At 43.5% G+C, this 21083-nt stretch overlaps 1 protein-coding gene across 1 annotated transcript in view; it reads left to right on the top strand.

The window, feature by feature from the left end:
• The window catches only part of GLB1L3 (galactosidase beta 1 like 3), a 41746-nt gene that overhangs the window by 8138 nt on the left and 12525 nt on the right, over positions 1-21083 (top strand). Inside the window, exons 7-10 of the mRNA XM_038535560.1 lie at positions 1525-1617; positions 3039-3120; positions 3943-4007; positions 20677-20761. Coding sequence (XP_038391488.1) covers positions 1525-1617; positions 3039-3120; positions 3943-4007; positions 20677-20761 — 325 coding nt within the window. The remainder of the gene's footprint in view (positions 1-1524; positions 1618-3038; positions 3121-3942; positions 4008-20676; positions 20762-21083) is intronic.

Here is a 21083-nt window from a genome sequence, read left to right as displayed (position 1 = left end):
ACAGTGAGGTGAAGGGTGGATGGGCACTAGCAATGGCCGGGAGTCTGTGGGTGGGGACCAGGGAGCAGGGGTAGGATGAGGCACTTGAAGAGCTCGAAGTAGCCCAGCTCTGTGTGGAGCATAGACGTGAGGTGGGAAAGAGGCGGGGAGGCTGGGGAGGAAAACCCACCGCAGCGCTCGTCCTCTTCTGTCCCCGTGTCCGAGGGGGTACCTCGCCCTGACCCACGTGGGCACTTGCTCTATAGGCCATGGGAGCCCGTGTTGGGTGGGCGGTGAAGTGATGGGGCTGCCCCGGGCTGCTGTGCCTTCGTGGGAGGACACTGGAGGATCAAGCTGGACTCTTAGGGCTCCGTGCGTCCCGCTAGGTGGATGTTAGGGACGGTGGCGGCTGGGCGCTGGGGGACCACTGCGGGGCTGAGTGGCAGGGCCAGCGTGACAAAGCAAAGCAAGCAGACAGAGCAGCAGAGTGAGAGGGCAGGGGACAGTGGCCGTGCACCAGGGGACAGGGCTGCTAGGCAGGAGCCCCCGAGGCTGGGAGGGCAGCGGTCCCGCCGTGTGTGCTCCCCTCCCTGATGCCACGGTTCCCAACGGGTCTCTGTGGACGTCAGGTGGCCTGGAAGGACAGGCTGAAGTACAGGAGGTGGAGGGGACAGGGCGGTGGCGAGGCGTGCTGCGGCGGGAGGACGGGGTGCCTCTGTCTGCTGGACACGGTGGCCCGGCGCAGAGGGAGCCCGACGGTTGGCGACGGCCCGTGAGCAGATTATTAGTATGAGAGACGGCAGGGAGACAGTGGAGGGCCGCCCACCGGGGGGGAAGGCGGGACTCTGTGTGAGCGCCCGGGCCCTGGAGGAGGCAAGTGGGGCCGGGAGGAGGGGGCTTACGGGAGCACGTGGTGCACGGGGAGCATGGGGTGCACGGGCAGCACGGGAGCACGGGGACATGGGGCGCACCGGGGCACGGGCACCACGGGAGCACGGGGAGCATGGAGCACACGGGGAGCACGTGGTGCACAAGGAGCACGGGGTGCATGGGGCACTGCCCATACTACAGCTGGCGCTGGGCGTGTGGTGGCCGCAGGCCCGGCCTCCACTCCCCGACCTCCACTCCCTGGCCTCCTCTCCCCGGCCTCCACTCGCCCGGCCTCCACTCCCTGGCCTCCTCTCCCCGGCCTCCACTCACCCGGCCTCCACTCCCCGGCCTCCTCTCCCCGGCCTCCACTCACTCGGCCTCCACTCCCCGGCCTCCTCTCCCCGGCCTCCTCCCGCCAGCCTCCACTCACCCGGCCTCCACTCCCCGGCCTCCACTCCCCGGCCTCCTCCCCCCGGCCTCCACTCCCCGGCCTCCACTCCCCGGCCTCCACTCCCCGGCCTCCTCCCCCCGGCCTCCACTCCCCGGCCTCCACTCCCCGGCCTCCTCCCCCCGGCCTCCTCCCCCCGGCCTCCTCCCCCCGGCCTCCACTCCCCGGCCTCCACTCTCCGGCCTCCACAACCCGGCCTCCACTCGCCCTCCGTGTGCTTGTCTCAGTACCGCAGGGGAGGCCCCATCATCGCGGTGCAGGTGGAGAATGAGTACGGCTCGTTCGCCGAGGACAGAGGCTACATGCCTTACCTTCAAAAGGTAGGAGGCGCTGGCCTTGCCGCGTGGGTACCTGCTTGGGGCGTCGCTGTCACTTCCTGCCCTGCTGCCCGGGGCCCTGTGGCAGGTGCTGCGGGCGGGGGAATCCGCGAGACGCAGGCAGCGCCTCCGAAGGCGGAGTGGAGTGGTCGGGAGGCGCTCAGGTCACTCTATTGGGAGATGAAACGTGCCGCGGGAAGATCATTCCTCTCGGTTGCCGGGACTGTGACCCGCGCTTGCCCTTAAACCTGGGGGCTGCTGACTTTAGGGCCGCAGCCCGCGATGGCTCACGAGGTTGATGACAGTGGCCCCCATCCTGCAGCTTTCTGACCTGTAGTGTTAACGCTCTTTCCTTCATTGCTTGGCTACTCCATGGTGGGGGGGGGGGGGGGTTGCGGGGGGTCGGGGGAGGTCTCAGGCCAGGGAGCAACTGCAGGCCTGCCTAGTGGCCCTGCTGACGGGTCAGGCCCCTTCCCATCCCTGCTTCCCCGCAGCGAAGGAGCTGATGAGGTCCAGGGTGAACTGACCGCCTGCGCAGGCTGCTCTGCGGGACACAGGGGTCACGTTAGCTCTGTCCCCACACAGACGCCTGGGTGGCATGACTTGGAAGGCAGTGGGGAGGAGCTGCCGGCTGGGTAGGGAAGGGGGCGGTGGTGACAGGAGGGGGAGAAAGGGCAGGGCTGGGCTCGGTGGACCTCCCGCCTCCTGCCTTACAGCTGTGGCCTCTGGGCCTGGACAAGGTCTGTAGGGTCGCCCCCTCTAACTTTTCTCAGGCGCATCACGTCAGACACCCTCAAATCAATCACATTTGGGTAGCCTTGTTTTCCCTTGATTTTCAGAATTTACTACTCGGCTCCCTTGCCAGGCCCAGCCATGGCTCAGTGAACAAATAAGACCCACAGACCGGGTCCACTCGCCCCCTGGCCGTCTTTCTGCTCCTCAGCCCTGAGTAAAGGCAATTTGCAAATTAGATCCCCCTTCCCTGAAGCCAAGGCAGGCTTCCTTGCTTCCTTTGGGTGTCCAGGCAGGACCCAGGTTTCATGGAGTTTTTCTGGGACCCCCACAGCCGTGGCCTCTTTCTGTCAAGCACAAAGTACTCCGAGGCCTTCTCTCTTTCCCTTGCGTTTAGAGCCTCCCCCAAGTGCCTCCTCGTAACACTCAGCCTCGTGTTTTTCCCCTCGAGGCTGTGAGCCCCTACTCAGCTGCTCCGTGGTCACCCTGGGAATGACTAGCCTGCAGCAGAGACCTGTGTTCCCCTGATGTACTGAATTGCAGATGGTCGGACTCTAAATCCAAACCTTTCTCTCTAGCTCCCATGATGCCCAAGTGAGCCCAAGCTCTGTTTTTCCCCCTAATTTCCTTGTATTTTTTTCTTCTCATGGGAGCAAGGGAAGTGGGTTCATTTTGTCCAGTTTGCTCAACAGGCCCTGCTGGAAAGAGGGATCGTGGAACTGCTCGTGACCTCAGATGATGCAGAAAATTTGCTGAAAGGCCACATAAAAGGAGGTACGGATTTAGACTTATTTTAAGGAAGAACTGAAGCTTTCACCAGCCACTCTGAGTCTTGAACCAAATATGTCTCTGCTGTCTCTCTTTCCCATGTACGTTGACGAGGACTCCGCCAACCCCGTCTCCTTCCCTCACTCATGTTGTCTGTAAACAGAACAGAAGAGCTTGAGCTCTTCTGACCTCAGTACACTTTTGCATCCTGCATAATTTTCCTGTGGGCTAAGACTCTGGATTGGTGCCGGGCGGGGCTTAGAAGGCAGGTCTCCCCACCCGCATGGAGAGCCACGCATCAGGAGGCTGGCCAAGGCCAAGTTCCGGTCCTGGGATCTTGCAGCGGGAGGCTCCTGTGGACTCCGACTAGAGTTCATTCTAGAGAGTGAAGTAACAGGGCAGCTGAGACCAGATCTTGAGGCGATCAGAGTGAGGGAAACGACCAAGGTGTCGTCCGCAGCCCTTTGAGTCCAGGGAGCATCTGTCCTGAGTTCAAGGACTCGCATGTATAATGTGGCTCCTCCCTGCAGTGCTGCAGCGGGAAGTGTGCTGAACTTGGGGCAAGTTGTGTGATCCTGGCCTGTTCGGCTTCTCTACCAAAGTTGGTTAATTTTAACTGCCCTTCTTATCTTGCATTGTCCTCGCAAGTGTCCAGTGACGTGAGGACACGTGTGGCAGCTCTTTGTACTTTGCGGAGTGGAATATGAGTAGCGCCTCCTCATCCTTACTACCTGGCACCCCTTCCTTCTGTGTGCAAGGTGTGGCCCCCACTCACCCCGGTGGCACTGCCACGGCCCCTCACGCAGTGCCTGTGTCTTCTCTCTATAGTTCTGGCCACCATCAACATGAACAGTTTTCAGGAGAGTGATTTCAAGCTGCTTTCCTACGTGCAGGTAAGGATGTCCCGGAGGTGAGGAGTCTTTGCTCCTTTGCCTGCCCCAGCCTCCCTCGCTGTGGGGCTGTGAGAATGGGCTTGGCAAGAACACCCCGTCTCCCTGCCACTGCCCACCTAGGGCCTCAGCCGAGTTCCAAAGCAATGTGGGGAGTCTTTGCCTTTTGTCATGGGGAGAGAGAAGGAAGTCCTGCTCCTATCATGGCAGTCGGCGAAGGACCTCCTGGAAGTGATTAGAGGGAAGGTGAGAGGGTTTTCTAAGGTACATCAAAGCAGATGAGGTTCATTTTCCTCCGAGAGGCCAGCGCTCAGAAATGGGCCGTAGCCGTTGCTGAAGAGGGCCCCTACCTCGCTGAGGGCCCCTACCTCGCTGCACCGAGTCAGCCTATTTACCCAGACTCTGCAAAGCATGGACGTGAATAGCTGTTGTACATGATTCACTGACGACCGTGGATTGAGTAGCTCCTGTCTCCTCCCCATCGAGGGTCCCTGTGATAGTTTCAAAGATGGACAAACCGGAGTCCGTGCCTCTGGGGGTATATCCTTTCTTCACAGAACAGCTGGATTGGGGTCTTACAGACCCAATGTCGTTAAGCTTTCCTCTGCTTAACACCCTTCTGTGGGGCCCCCCCCGTGCCCGGGCTGGGATCCGACGCGGTACCCCTTCCCGGCGAGGCCCACCCTGCTCCTCTCCCGGAGGCCCGGAGGCCCGGAGGCTGCCTTCAGCCCTGTAAAGTACGGGGCTCACTGCTCGCTGGCCCGAGCCTCGCGGGGCGCTTCTCCCAGGGCCTTACACCCTTCTACACAGAGTTTTAAAGAATAAATTAGTCTTATTTCCTCTTCTCACTAATTTCTGCACATCTTCTGGCCTAGGAAACGGAAGGGGCTCTGCGGGGGCTGGATCCATGGCTACCTAGTTTTTAATGGCTGAAAGTCTCTTGTCTTTTTTTAGTATTGGTTCTTTTTTTCTTTTCTCACTTTTTTTTTAAAAGAAGTTTTGTTGAAGTGTAATTCATACATGATTAAACTCACCAATTAGAAGTAAACAATTCAATATGTAGAGTTTTACAACCATCCCCACAATCTAAGAGTTTCCCCATGCTCAATTGTGGTGAATCCCCTGCTCCCATCTCCAGCCGTAGGCAGACACTGATCTGCTTTCCATCTCCATAAATGTGTATTTTCTAGACATTTCAAATAAATGGAATCATACAGTATCTAGCCTTTTGTGTCTGGTTTCTTTCATGCAGCTTGATGTTTTTGAGGTTCCTCTGTACTCTAGCCGGGATCAGTACTTCCTTCCTTCTGAGAGCCGGGTGGACCGTGTCCTTGTGTCCTACGTCTAAAGTCCTAGCCAAAGCCAAGGATCATGCAGGTTCTTCTCAGATGTCCTTCTTTCCTACACCAGGATGGTTAACATGGGTTTGAAAGTTGATGCAGTCTCGTATTCCTGGGATTAATCCCACCTGATTGTGATGTGTTGTTGTTTTATATGCTGTGAATTTCAATTTGTTCATGTCTTATTGAGAAGTTTTGCTTCCATGGTCATGAGGGATATTGATCTTTGGTTTTCTTTTCTTGAAATGTCTTTATTTTAGAATCGGGTAATGTTGGTCTCATAAAATGAGTTTGGAAATACTCCCTCATTTTCTATTTTCTGGAAGAGGTTGTATAGAATCCATAGGATTTCTCACTTAATGTTTGGTAAAATTCACCAGTGAAACCATCGGGAGCTGAAGTTTCTTTTTAAAAAAAACTTTTAACTAGAAATTTCATTCTCTAATAGATGTAGCATAATTTAGGTTATTTCTTCTTGAGCAAGTTTTAGTAGTTTGTGTCTTTTAAGGATTTATTCTATTTCACCTAAGTTTATGAATTCATAGGCACAGAGTTGTTGGTAAGATTCTGTCAATGTCAGTGGGGGTGGCCCTTCTCTCATTCCTGATACTGGTAAGTTTGTGTCTTCTCTCTTTTTCTCAGTCAGTGTGACTAGGAGTTTATCAGCTGCATCGATCTTTTTCAGAGAACTAGCTTTTGGCTTTTTTTTTTTCTTCATAGTCTTCCTGTTTTCTGTTTCATTGATTTCTTCTCTGATCTTTAGCATTTTCCATTTTGCTTCCTTTGGACTGAATCGTCTCTACTTTTTCTGTCTTTGTGTGTGTGTGTGTGTGTGTGTGTGTGTGTGTAAGCTTAGATTACTGATTTGAAACGTTCTTCTTATCTAATACGAGCATTTATGGCTGCAAGTTTCCCTGAATGCACTGTTTAATATCCTGTATTTTCACTTTCAGAAATGTTTCAAAATATTAAAAAATTTCCCTTGAGACTTCATCTTTATTCTATGTATCAGAAGTATGTTGCTTAATTTTTGAGTCCTTGGGGATTTTCTAGATACTATTCTGTTGTTGATTTCTAGTTTAATACTGTTAAAATCCAAGAATATAGTTTGTATGATTTCTGTTCTTTTACATTTGTTATGATTTGTCTTAATGTTCATAATATGCTCATTTTGGTGAATGTTCCGTGTACGCTTGAGAAGAATGTGTATTTTGCATTAGTTTATGAATTTCCATTAGCTTACATTGATTGATGATACTGTTCAGGTAATCTCTATTCTTACTAATTTTCTACCTACTTCTTGTATCAACTATTAAGAGCTGAGCGTTGATATCTCGAAATATAATTGTGGATTTATTTACTTGTCCTTTCAGATCTATCCATTTTTGTCTTGCGTGTTTTGAAGCTCTGTTTTTAGGTATATACACATTTAGAATGGTTATATTTTCTTGGAGAATTCATCCCTTTATCATTATGTAATGACCATCTTCCTTGTTTTGAAGTCTACTTTGATATAAGTAGAGCTACTCCAGCTTTCTTTTCGTTAGTGGTTTGCATGATGTATTTTTCTTTATCCTTTTACTTTTTACCTTTTAAAAAATATTTTATTTATTTATTTGAGAGAGAGAGAAAGCACAAGTTGGGGTGGATGGTCAGAGAAAGAGGGAGAAGCAGGCTTCCTGCTCAGCCTGATGCTGGGATTCTGACCTGAGCTGAAAGCACACACGTAACCAACTGAGCTATCAGGCACCGTACTTTTTACCTTTCTTTAAGTATTTATATTTAAGGGGTGCCTGGTGGCTCAGTCGCTTAAGTGTCTGCCTTCAGCTCAGGTCATGATATCAGGGTCCTGGGATGGAGCCCCACGTCAGGCCGCCTGTTCAGTGGGGAGCCTGCTTCTCCCTGTCTCTGCCTCCCTCCTCCACTAGTGCATTCTCACTCTCTCTCAAATAAATAAATAAATAAATAAATAACCTTAAAAATGTATTTATATTTAAAATGGATTTCTTGTAGACAGCCTATATAATTGTTTTTTACTTTTTTAAAGATTCAGTATGACAGTTTTGTCTCTTAACTGATGTGGTTAGATAATTCAAATTAAAATGCTTATTGATACAGTTGGAGTAAAATCTAGCATCTTGCTAATTCTTTTCTATTTGTTCTACTTTTTATGTTTCTTTTTTCTCCTCTCTTCCTCTCTTCTTGAATTAATTATTTTTGTGATTACATTTTATTTCATCTATGGACTACTTTTCTCAGGTTTTAAAGTTTTAGCTGTTGCCCAAAGATTTATAATATACATGTTAAATTAATCTGAATGTACTTTCAAATACTGAACTGTTTCACATGTAGTGTTAATATCTTATAACAGACTATTCCTAAGTCCTCATTTTAAAGATACCATTCTACTGTGGGAGGTTTTTGTTTTGTTTTCTCGCCTTCATCGTTTCTGATGAAGAGTTCATATTAATTCTTATTTGTGGCTTTTGTAGGTGATTTGTCTTTTTTTCTCCAACTGGCTTCAGAATTTTTTCATTGTCTTTGGTTTTCAGAAGCTAGAGTATAATATACTTAGGTGTGGTTTGTTTCTTAGAGTTTATCCTGCTTGATGTTCTTACAGATTGGATCTGTGGTTTGGTGTCTGCAATTAATTTTAGAAAATTCTCAGCCATTACTTATTCAAATATTTCCTCTCTTCTCTCTTCTTCTGCAGGTCCAATTATATGTATATAAGATCATTTGATATTGTCTCACATTGCTTAGATGCTGTTTTTATTTCTACTCTTTTTATTTTTCAGTTCAGTTTGGTTAATTTCTACTGGCTTCTCTTTAAGTATAGTGATTCATTCCTCTCCTCCATTGAGTCTACTGGTGAGCTCCATGAAGGACTTCTTCATTTCTACTCCCGTGTTTTTTGATTTCTAGTTTTTCCATGCAATTCCTATAGCTTCCATCTTTCAGCTAAAACTACCCATCTGATTTTGCATGGTGTCCACCTTTTCTATTACAACCTTTTTTGTATTAATCATAGTTACTTTTAAATTCTGTGTTTAATTATATCTGTCGTATCTGAGACTGTTTCTTGATTATTGCTGTGTCTCTTCAAAGTGTGTTTTTTTCCTTGCCTTTTTGTAGGGCTCATAGTTGTTTTTGTTGCTGTTGTTTTTAATGAGAACTGAACATCCAGTGTGGGACTTAGATACTACCTTAGAGATAAGCACACCTTTCTTTCTGCTAGGCTTTTAATATGGGGGTTTTGTGTTAATCAAGTAAGGAGCTGGGCTGAATTTGAGGTTTCTTGTTGCTAAGGTTATCCTTCTTGAATCATAGGCTTCAAAGTCCTCTAGTAACATCTCGTGTCTGGTGTGAGGACTAGTTTGTCAGAGGTATTTTCTCTGTCTGAACTCCCCTTGGCTTTTGTTCTTCCCTTTTCATTGCACCTCAGAGAAGGTCTGTCTCTTCCTGCTCTCCCCAGGTCTGCTATCCTGGTTAGCCTGATGGTGAGGCAGGAAATACACCTCCTATGCTCCAGTTAAGTAAGCCTCAGTCTCCAGCAGGCACTATGTGCCTGGGTCTGAGGGGTATGGCCTTTCCAAGTGCTCCTGCTTCTCCCCTCGCTCTAGTTCCAGGCCTAGCACAGGTTCTTGCTCCTTTCCTAACTGGAGTGTTTTGTTTTGTTGTTTTTTTCCCTGCTCCTTTCTCAGGTTTTCACCTGTGCCCTTAAAGTGACAGCGTTTGTTGCTCTTATCTCTGCAGGTTAAGTCTTTTGTTCCCTAGAGGAGAAGGGTAGGGGACAAGGGGTAGTGGAAAGGGAGGTGGGCGGGGGGTTGGGGTGATGGGCATTGAGGGTGGGCACTTGACGGATGAGCACTGGGTGATATGCTATATGTTGGCAAATTGAACTCCAATAAAAATAAATAAATGAATGAATGAATGAATAAATAATATTTCATATTAAAAAAATACTTAGTAAAAAAAAGAAGGGTAGGGGAGATTTGGCCATGGCTGCGGCTTTCCTTCCCCAGCCAGTATTAGGAAGGAAGCCAGAGTGTCTGCAGGCTTGTTGGCTTAAACAGTACTTCTCTTCTCAGTTCTGGAGGCTAGAATCTGAGATCGAGGAGTCAAAAAGGGTTGTTCCTTCCAAGGCTCCTCTCCTCGGCCTGTAGGTGGCTGACTTCTCTGGGCATCTTCACAAGGTTTTCCCTCTGTGTGTGTGTGTGTGTGTGTGTGTGTGTGTCCTAACCTCTTCTTCTTCTTTTTTTTTTTTTCCTAACCTCTTCTTATAAGGATACTAGTGCTATTGGATTAGGGTCCACCCTAATAATCTCATTTAACCTTAATTAACTGCTTAAATACCCTTTCCCAAAATATAGTCATATTCTTGAGATACCGGAGGTTAGGACTTCAGTATAAATGTGAGGGGGGGCACATTTTCAGCCCATAGCTTTCCACCCAAATTAGGTCTTTCTTGCATGCAAACTATATTAACCCCATGCCTGCAGCCTCAAAGTCCAACTTTTTGTTTTTTTTTTAATTCCAGCATCAACTTTGAATCCAAAACCCCATCTAGTATAGGTAGACATGAGACCCAGGTATGATTCATCCTAGGCAAAATGCTTCTCTAGCTGTGAACCTGTGAAACCAGGCAATAAGTTATCTGCTTCCAAAATACAACATAGGCTGGGCACAGGATAGACAATCTCATTCGAAAAGGGAGAAATTCAAAAGAAAGAAAGGGTTCGTCAGTGGGAAGCAAGTTCAGAACCTCGTAGGGCAAATTCCATTAGATTTCAGGCTTCAGAATAATACTTAGATTTTAAGGCTTAATAATAATTCTCTATTCTCTGTGTCTACCAGGGTGGGCCTCCCTGCCAGACTCACCAGGGTGATAGCCCCACGCCCTCAGCCCCGGGCATTGGCTCTGACTCCCTTGGAACCAAGAAAAAGACAAGACAGCCCCGTCCACTGAGCCTTTGTGCCCACAGTAGTAGTGGCACTGCTGACCTCTCAACCACCTTCAGAGTCATCCTTCTTTGTTGAGGGATAATGCATGTTTGCAGCCGGAGAGCTCTGTTGGCCCATCCCCTAGAATCCCAGCGCTCAGATAGCTTTCCTTCATTTTGTCTCAGCTCTGTCTCCTTCAGTACGAGCCGGTAGCATTTCTGCTAGTATGAAATTTTTAAAAAACCTATTGGCCTCCCATATAATTCGTGGGAGCCCACGCCATTAGACAAGGGGGTCCTCCTTACATCTTTCCTAGATAGCCCAATCTCTATTCCTGGCCTCTGCTGAGATGGCTGAATGGAACCATAAGTAACACCAACAACCTCTGTAGCAAATGATTGCCCCGCCACATCTTGGATACTCTCTAAACATGCTTTCTCATTTTTCTTATTTTTTACAATATAGACAGGCTGAGAATTTTACAAATCTTCAAGTTCTTTTTTGCTTAACAATTCTTTGTTCAATTTATCTCTTTCCTCTTATATTTCACTATAAGGAACAAGGAGAACCAGACCATGCTTTAACATTTTCTTAGGAATCCCCTCATCTAAATATTGAAGTTCATCAGTTCCAAGTTCTGCTTTCCACAAAAAGGAAAAATTTGCTATTTTACAAGGATCAAGTTCCCCTTTCAGTTTCCAATAACATTTACTATTTTTCTTTTTTTTTTTTTAAAAAGAGATTTTATTTATTCATTCATTATAGACAGAGAGAGAGGCAGAGACACAGGCAGAGGGAGAAGCAGGCTCCATGCAGGGAGCCCGATGTGGGACTCAATCCCTGGACCCCAGGATCACATCCTGGGCCCAGGGCAGATGCTCCACCACTGAGCCACCCAGGCACCCACATTTACTAATTTCCACCTGACATCTCATCAGAAGCACCTTTGACATTGATATTTCTAACAGCAATGTTTATGATGACGTTTGTAATTCTCTAAGATGATACAAGCTCTCTCTCCAGCTTCTCTTCTTTTTCAGAGCTCTCACTAGAATTGCCTTTAATCCTGTATTTCTATTAACAGTGCCCTCAAGGAAATGTGGGCTTATTTTTAGCAAGGACTTCAAGGTTCATCTAGCCTCCCCCCATTACCCTGTTCCAAAGCCACTTCCACGTTTAGGTATTTGTTAACAAATAATAAATCACCCCAGGACCCTACTTCTTGGCACCAAAATCTGTATTAGTTTTCTTTTTTATTTTTTAATAATAAATTTATTTTTTATTGGTGTTCAGTTTGCCAACATACAGAATAACACCCAGTGCTCATCCCATCAAGTGCCCCCCTCAGTGCCCATCACCCAGTCACCCCCACCCCCCGCCCTCCTCCCCTTCCATCACCCCTAGTTCGTTTCCCAGAGTTAGGAGTCTTTATGTTCTGTCTCCCTTTCTGATATTTCCTACCCATTTCCTCTCCCTTCCCTTCTATTCCCTTTCACAATTATTTATATTCCCCAAATGAATGTATTAGTTTTCTTAGGCTGCCATAACAGAACACCGCGGATGGGGTACTTACAGCAGACATTTATCTTCTCACGATTTTAGAGGCGTAGAGTCCAAGATCAAGGTATCAACAGGACGCTTGTTATCGGAGGTTGTCTCCTTGGCCTGTAGACGGCCATCTCCTCCTCCTGTCTTCACATGGTCTTCCCTCGTGCTTGTCTACATTCAAATTTCGTCTTTTTAGAAGGGCACCACTCATTTTGGTGGCTCTATCTCCAAATATAGTCACATTCTGAGGTCCTGGGAGTTAGGACCTCAATATATGATTTTTTTGAGGAAGGGGACCCAATTCCCTCGGAACAGAAAGTTACTGAGGACTCTCCCTAGTCTTTCCACAGGACATGTGGTGGGATTTGTGGAAGTAAAGTCTGCACACAGGTGTAACAGCCAGCACACCTGGGCCGCGGGGGGATTCCCATTCCCGCATCCCCCACTCGCCCCACGTGTCTTCCTATGTGCTCTTTCCCACATCTCTAATGAAGAGAAATGAAGGAAGATAAGAGAATAACCCACACTCAGGATAAGACTATCATTTGTAACTGTTTCGGATTCACTCATTTAGGGGTGTTCAGTAGATTCCTCTACCCTTCTTTTTTTCCTAAGGCTTTTTTTCTTTATGATTTTTATTTTTTTACTGAGGTATAATTGACATAAAGCATTATATTAGTTCCAAGCATATAACATAATGATTTGACATTTGTATATGTTGTGAAATAATCCCTACAATAAATTTAGTTAACAACCATCACCACACGTAATAAAAATTATTTTTCTTGTGATGAGCACTTTTAAGATCTACTCTCAGCAGTGGTCAAATTTGAATACAGTGTTATTAACTATAGTCCCCATGCTGTGCATTACATCCCTGTGACTTACTTGTTTTATAACTAGAAGTTTGTGCCTTTTGACCTCTTTCACCCATTTCACCCAATACCTGCTTCTTCCCTTTTCTCCTCCGTCTGGCAACCAGCAGTCTGTTCTCTGATTCTCGAAGGTCTAACTTTTGTTAATTATTAACCTTTTTTTTTTTTTAAGATTCCACATACAAGTGAGACTATGTGGTATGTATCTATCTCTGATTTATTTCACTTTTTGTAATGTCCACAGGTCCATTCATGTTGTCACAAATGCCAATATTTCATTTTTCTTTATGGCTGAAATATTTCATTTCTCTTATATATATCACATCTTTTCATCCATTCATCCATCTATGAACACTTGGTTTGATTTCATACATTGGCTATTGTATAATGCTGCAGTGAACACGGAGGTGTGTATGTCTTTTTGAGTTAGTGTTTTAATTTTTTTCGGGTAAATACCCAGATGTGGAATTGCCGAATCATATGGTATTTCTCTTATTACCGTTTGAGGAGCGTCTCTACTGTTCTGCATAGTGGTTCCACAAATTTACATTTCCAACAATGGGTTCCTTTCTCTCTACATTCTCTACAACAAGCAACACTTGTTGTTTCTTCTCCTTTTGGTAAGAGCCATTCTTACAAAAGTGTGAGGTTATATGCCATTGTGGTTTTAATTCACATTTCCTTGAATTATTAGTAATGTTGAACATCTTTTTATGTACGGGTTGGCTATCGGTATTTCTTCTTTAGAAAACTATTCAGATCTTCTGCCCATTTTTTAATCAGGTTATTTTGGTGTTTTTGTTTTTGTTTTTTTTTTTTTTTTGCTACTGAGTTGTATGAGTTATTTTTTTTTTTTAATTTTTATTTATTTATGATAGTCACAGAGAGAGAGAGAGAGAGAGAGAGGCAGAGACACAGGCAGAGGGAGAAGCAGGCTCCATGCACCGGGAGCCCGACGTGGGATTCGATCCCAGGTATCCAGGATCGCGCCCGGGGCCAAAGGCAGGTGCCAAACCGCTGTGCCACCCAGGGATCCCTTTTTATTTTTTTTATTTTTTATTTTTTTTGAGTTGTATGAGTTCTTTATGTATTTTGGATATTAACTGGTTATCAGATAATATGCAAATATTTTCTCATATTCAGTAGGTAGCCTTTCCATTTTGATGATTTCTTTTGCTGAACAGAACCTTTTTAGTTTGATGTAGTCCCAACTGTTTATTTTTGTGTTTTTTGCCTTTGCTTTTTTTTTTGTTTTTTTCTTTGTTTTTTTTTGCTTTTAAAGAAATTTTTTTTGTTTTTGTTTTTGTTTGTTGTTTTTCTTTCTTTTTTTTTTTTTTTTGCCTTTGCTTTGGATGTCAGATTAAAAAATCATTGCCAAGACCAATATCAGACGAGATTGGGCACGTTCAGGGTGGTATGGCCGTAGACTCAAGACCAATATCAAGGAGCTTACTGCCTATGTTTCCTTTAGGGATTCTATGGTTTCAGATCTTACAGGTCTTATTTCATTTATTATGAGTTAATTTTTTTTAAAAAAGATTTTGTTTATTTATTCACAAGAGACACAGAGAGAGGCAGAGACATAGGCAGAGGGCTCCATGCAGGGAGCCCGATGTGGGACTCGATCCCGGGACCCTGGGGTCACAGCCTGGGCTAAAGGCAGACACTCAACTGCTGAGCCACCCGGGTGCCCCATGAATTAATCTTTATGTAAAGTAAAAGATGGGGGTTCAGTTTCATTGTTTCACACATGGCTGTCCCTGTTTTTCTAACACCATTTATTAAAGGGTCTGTCCTTTCCACATTTTATATTCTTGGCTCCTTTTTGTAAATTAATTGACCATATACATGTGGGTTTATTTCTGGGCTTTTGGTTCTGTTGTACATTGTTTGATTTGTGGATGTTAAACCACTCTTGCATTACCAGGATAAATCCCACTTGTTCATGGTGAATGATTCTTTTATTGTATTGTTGAACTCAGTTTGCTAATATTTTGTTGAAGATTTTTGCATGTATGTTCATCAAGTATATTGGTCTGATATTTTCTATGCTTGCAGTGTGCTTGGGCTGGTTTTGGTATCAGGGTAATGTTGGCATTGGAAAATGAGTTCAGAAACAGTTCCTCCTATTTTTTGGAAGAGTTTGAAAGGCATTGGCATTAATTCTTTAAATATTTGACAGAATTCACCAGTTAATCCATCTGGACCTGGACTTTCATTTATTAGGATTTTTTGATTCTGTATAATTTCATGAATCAGTCTTGGCAGATTATAAGTTTCTAGAAATTTATGTATTTCATCTTGGTTGTCCAATATTTTAGCATATAATTGTTCATTGCAGTCTCTTACTTTCTGTATATTAATGTGGTATCAATTGTAATATATCCTCTTTCATTTCTGATTTTATTTCTCTGAGTCTTCTTTTTCCTGTTAAGTTTGGACAAAGGTTTCTTTATTTTGTTCATCTTTTCAAAAAATCTGCTCTTAGTTTCATTGATATTTTCTATTGTATTTTTAGTCTCTCATGTATTTCTACTCTGACTTTTATTATTTCCTTTCTTCTATTAACTTTGGTCTTTGTTCTTTTTTTTAGTTCCTTGAGGTGTAAAGTTAGGTTATTTGAGATCTTTCTTGTTTTTTAATGTAGGCATTTATCACACGAACTTACTTTTTTAGAACAGCTTTTGCTGCATCCCTTACGTTTTGGTATGTTGTACTATTTTCATTTGTTTCAAGATTCCTTAATTTCCCTTTAGATTTCTTTTTTGACCCATTGATTATTCAGTAGCATGTTTAATCTTTGAATCTTCCAGTTGTCTTCCTGTAGTTTATTTCTAGTTTTATACTATTTTAGTTGAAAAAGAGCTTGATGTGATTTCAATCTTCTTAATTTATTAAGACTTATTTTATGCCCTGATCTATCCTGAGAATGTTCCACTTACACTTGAGAAGGATGCATATTCTATTGCTCTTGGATGGAATGTTTTGTATATGGATACTCAGAGAACCAAAAGAACTCTTGGGCATTAAAATTTAATATTTATTTATTTTTAAAAGATTATATTATTTATTTGAAAGAGAATGAGCATGAGTGGGTGGGGAGGGGCAGAGAGAGTGGAAGAAGCAGATTTCTGCTCCATCCCAGGACCCTGGGATCATGACCTGAGCCAAAGGCAGACTCAACTAACTGAGCCACCCAAGTGTCCCTAAAATCTAAAATTTAAATTAGAAGTTAAATATGAGTTGGAGGTAAAGTTGAGGAAATTTCCTAGAAATAGTACCAGTCAACAGGATATAAAATATGAGACAGCATAAATGTTTCATAAGATCAATTTAGGAGGCCCAACCCCTAACTACTAGAAGTTATGAAAAGAGGACAAAGAACACAGAGAAAAGGAAATTACAAATAACTAATGTAAGAAAACTTCCTTTAGCTGAAGAGTATGTATCTCTAGATTGAAAAATGCCCCTCAAGTGTTCAACATAATAAATGATTTAAAAAAAGACCCACATTGTAAAATTAACATTCGTCAGAGAGAAAAACCATAGGCTTACTACATACCGATCAATGAGAATAAGATAAGAATCAGGATTTTAAAGTATTGACATTGGATGATACAAAGCAATGAAATATACTTTTAAAATTCTAAGGATAAATGAATTTCACCTCGAATTTTATACTCAGTGTAACTATGAAGGAAGTGTATTGCAAAATAAAGATATTTTCAGAGATGCCTGGGTGGCTCAGTGGTTGAGCATCTGCCTTTGCCTCTGAAATTGCTGGATTGAGTCCCACATCAGGCTCCTTCATGGAAGCCTACTTCTCCTCCCTCTGCCTGTGTCTGCCTCTCTCTATGTCTCTCATGAATAAATAAATAAAATCTTTTAAAAAAAAGATATTTTCAGATATTTAAGGGCTCAGGTTACCTGATCTCTATTCACTCTTTTTATGGAAATGTTTGAAGGATGCAGAAATAAGGGATTAAACCAAGACAGAAGAACACATAGGATCCAGAAAACATCATCTTCAACTCCAGGGATCAGCGAAGAAAAGGCCTTGAAGGACAGGTCTTTGGGCTTACAGTGTGACCGTTTTTGGTCATGGCAAGAGGCTGGAGGCCAGCAGGAGTAAAACTGAGAATGCATACTATGAATGTCTGGCATATTTCCCAAGAGGGGCCCACCGTAATTTTCTTTGGTAATTTATAAGGGACAGCAACTGTCAGTCCTGCTGTGGTGAAGATGTCAGCTTTTTAAAAAAGAACCTGCATTATTCAGCAGCATTGAAAAGTTTAGGCTGGAAGTGGAATGCAGGTATCAGACTAAAAGCCTATAGCATCGGACAGTTTAGGTCGCCCGTAATACGAATGTTCAAAGAGATGCCTGTGCTTTTATGCAAGAGTCATTCAGAAGTTTTGAGAAATGGAATAGCTTTAGTTATATCCTCCAGTTCTAGGTGATAAATCGTTTACATTCCAGATGCAGTATGGTGTAAATGGTTAAGAGTGTGGAGTCTGGAGCTAGTCTAGCTGAGTTCAAGTCCAGGTTGTAGCACTTCCTAGCTGAGTGAACGTGGATGGGTTATCTAACCTCATTTTCTTTATTTATAAAATAAAGACTCTTAATATCTGCCTTATAGTTTGTTATGCAGAACAAAGTAAGTCAAGTACTTTGAATAGTAGTCAGCAGATAGAGTGTGATCATCAGAATTACATGGATCCTTCAACCCAGATGAGGTAGGCTAAAATTTAAATAAAGATAGGAAGAGAAGGAATGAAATATTTATTAGGTAATATAACTTAGTAGCTGATAGTTTGGCTTAGACCTGGATTTGAGGTATAGCTCTACCCTTAACCAGCAATGTGACCACTGAAATTCTGTTTGTTTTTTTCAGATTTTTATTTAAATTCTAGTTAGTTGGGCAGCCCCGGTGGCTCAGCGGTTTAGCACCACCTTCAGCCTGGGGCATGATCCTGGGGTCCCGGGATCAAGTCCCACATCAGGCTCCTGCATGGAGCCTGTTTCTCCCTCTGCCTGTGTTTCTGCCAATCTCTCTCTCTCTCTCTCTCTCTCTGTCTCTCATGAATAAATAAATTAAATCTTTTAAAAAAATTCTAGTTAGTTAAGATATAATGTTATCTTGGTTTCAAGAGTAGAATTTAGTGACTCATCACTTACATATAATACCAAGAGCTTGGGATCCCTGGGTGGCGCAGCGGTTTAGCGCCTGCCTTTGGCCCAGGGCGTGATCCTGGAGACCCGGGATCGAATCCCACGTCGGGCTCCCGGTGCATGGAGCCTGCTTCTCCCTCTGCCTATGTCTCTGCCTCTCTCTCTCTCTCTCTCTGTGTGACTATCATAAATAAATAAAAATTAAAAAAAAATACCCAGAGCTCATCATAACAAGTGCCCTCCTTGAAACCCATCACCTGTTTAGCCTACCCCCACCCACTTCCCTCCATCAACCCACATTTTGTTCTTTAACATTAAGAGTCTGATGATTTGCTTCCCTGTCTCTTTCCCCTCCCATATGGTTACCTGTTTTGTTTTTTAAATCCCACGTATGACTGAAATCATATGGTATATGTCTTTCTCTGACTATTTCGCTTAGCATAACAAACTCTAGCTCCATCCACATTGTTGCAAATAGTAAGATTTCATTCTTTTTGATGGCTGAGTAATATTCCTGTGTGTGTGTGTGTGTGTGTGTGTGTGTATTTACACACCACATCTTTATCCATTCATCAGTTGATGGACATTTGGGTTTCCATAATTTGGCTATTGTTGATCATTCTGCTATAAACATCATGGTGCACATATCCCTTGGAATATTTACTTTTGTATCCTTTGGATGAATACCTAGTAATGCAATTGTTGGATCATAGGGTAATTCTATTTTTATCTTTTTGAGGAACTTCTATGCTTTTCCAGAGTGGCTGCACCAGTTTGCATTCCCATCAACAGTATAAGACGGTTTAGCTTTCTCCACATCCTCACTAACATCTGTTGTTTCCTGACTTGTTAATTTTAGCCATTATGATAGATGTGAGGTGGGATCTCATTGTAGTTTTGATTTGCATTTCCCTGATGAAGAGTGATGCTGAACATCTTTGTTTTAATATTTTATTTATTTATTCACGAGAGACACAGAGACACAGGCAGAGGGAGAAGCAGGTTCCATGCCAGCAGCCCGATGTGGGACTCGATCCCTGGACTCTCGGATCACGCCCTGGGCTGAAGGCAGGCGCTAAACCGCTGAGCCACCCAGGGATCCCCTGAACATCTTTTCATGTGTCTGTTGGCCATCTGGATGTCTTCTTTGGAAAAATACCTATTTGTGTCTTCTCCCCATCTCTTAAGTGGATTATTTGTTTTTTGGGTGTTGAGTTTGGTAAATTCTTTATGTATTTTGGATACTAAACCTTTATCAGATAATTGCAAATATCCTCTTCCAGGCTGTAGACTGCATTTTAGTTTTGTTGATTGTTTCCTTTGCTGTATAGAAGCTGTTTATCTTGATGAAGTCCCAATAGTTCATTTTTGCTTTTGTTTCCCTTGCCTCTGGCAATGTGTCTAGTAAGAAGTTACAGCAGCAGAGGTCAAAGAGGTTGTTGCCTGTGTTCTCCTCTAGGATTTTGATTTCCTATCTCACATCTAGGTGTTTCTCCATGTTGAATTAATTTTTGTGTATGGTGTAAGAAAGTGGTCCAGTTTATTCTTCTGCTTGTGGCTGTCCAGTTTTCCCAACACCACCTGATGAAGAGACTGTCCTTTTTCCGTTGGATATTCTTTCTTGCTTTGTCAAAGATTATTAGTAGGTCCATTCTGGGTCTCTTCTTATCTTCCATTGATCTATGTGTCTGTTTTTGTGCCATATCATACTGTCTTGATGATTACAGGTTTGTAATAGAGCTTGAAATCTGGAATTATGATGCCTCCCATCTTAATTTTCTTTTTTAGGATTGTTTTTGGCTATTTGGGGTCTTTTGTGGTTCTATACAAGTTTTAGGATTGTTTGTTCTAGGTCTGTGAAAAATGCTGGTGGTATTTTGATAGGTATTGCATTGAATATGTAGATTACTTTGGGTAGTATGGAGATTTTAACAATGTTTGTTCTTCTACTCCATGAGCATGGAATGTTTTTCCATTTCTTTTTCCTCTTCAATTTCTTTCATAGGTATTCTATAGTTTTGACATACAGATCTCTTACTTCTTTGTTTAGGTTTATCCCTGGGTATCTTGGTGCAATTATAAATTAGACTGATTCTTTAATATTTCTTCCAGCTGCTTCATTATTGGTGTATAGAAATGCAACAGCTTTCTGTATGTTGATTTTACACCCTGTGACTTTGCTGAATTCATATATTAGTTCTAGCAATTTTTTGGTGGAGTCTTTTGGATTTTCTACATAGAGTATCATGTCTGCAAATAATGAAAGTATGGCTTCTTCCTTGCCAATCTGACTGACTTATTTCTTTTTGTTGTGTGATTGCTGAGGCTAAGACTTCCAGTACTCTATTAAATAGTAATGGTGAGAATGGACATTCCTGTCTTGTTCCTGACCATACAGGAAAAGCCCTCTTGATGATATTAGCCGTGGGCCTTTGGTATATGTGAACCTCAGTTTCCGTGTCAGGAATTTCAGTCAGGTCCTTGGTCCAAAGCCAGTTCTTTCAAAACCAGCCTCACTTATGACAAAGTTGGAATCATTGGTGATGCTATCCAAGTACAGCAGGAAGGCACATAAAGCATAAAGAATGTGAATGTTTGGAGGGTGGGTGCAGAACCAAAGCTATGGATGATGGCAAAGGTCTAATGGGTGATGGGAAAGGAGGGAGAATAAAATGCTGAATTTTGAAAAAGTGAACAGCATGAGTTCCTTAAATTCTCATCAGTTGTGCTTAGTTTTTCTTATTTTCTTTTTACATTTTCTCAGACTTGGTATTTGATTTGATTTGTTTCTAGAGCAATAAGCCCATTATGGTCATGGAATTCTGGGTCGGCTGGTTTGACACATGGGGAAGTGAACATAAGGTTAAAAATCCTAAGGGTAAGTGTTTTGCAGTGTTTGACCCCAAATAGAGGTGGGCCTGAGTCATGGATCATTCACACATTTCTTTGCTAATTAATTAGCTCACTCAACCATAACTATTCATTCAACACCTGTATGTGCAAGGACTTGGCTAAGCTTGAGAGTGCACTGATGAATAAAAACGACTTGGTTCCTAGAGCTTGTTACTTAGTAGAATTGACAGATAATTAAGTAAATCAAGGGTTCCATATCTGACAAGTGCTTTGAAGCAAAGAAACAGGTGCAGTGATAGAAGAGACAGGGGCAGGCCTGCAGAGGTATGGCAAGGTGGTCATGGAAA

This window comes from Canis lupus, chromosome 5, assembly GCF_011100685.1.
Source record: "Canis lupus familiaris isolate Mischka breed German Shepherd chromosome 5, alternate assembly UU_Cfam_GSD_1.0, whole genome shotgun sequence".
Lineage (NCBI taxonomy): Eukaryota > Metazoa > Chordata > Mammalia > Carnivora > Canidae > Canis > Canis lupus.
Note: the sequence above shows the minus strand (reverse complement) of the source record. Positions and strands in the feature narration are given on the sequence as shown.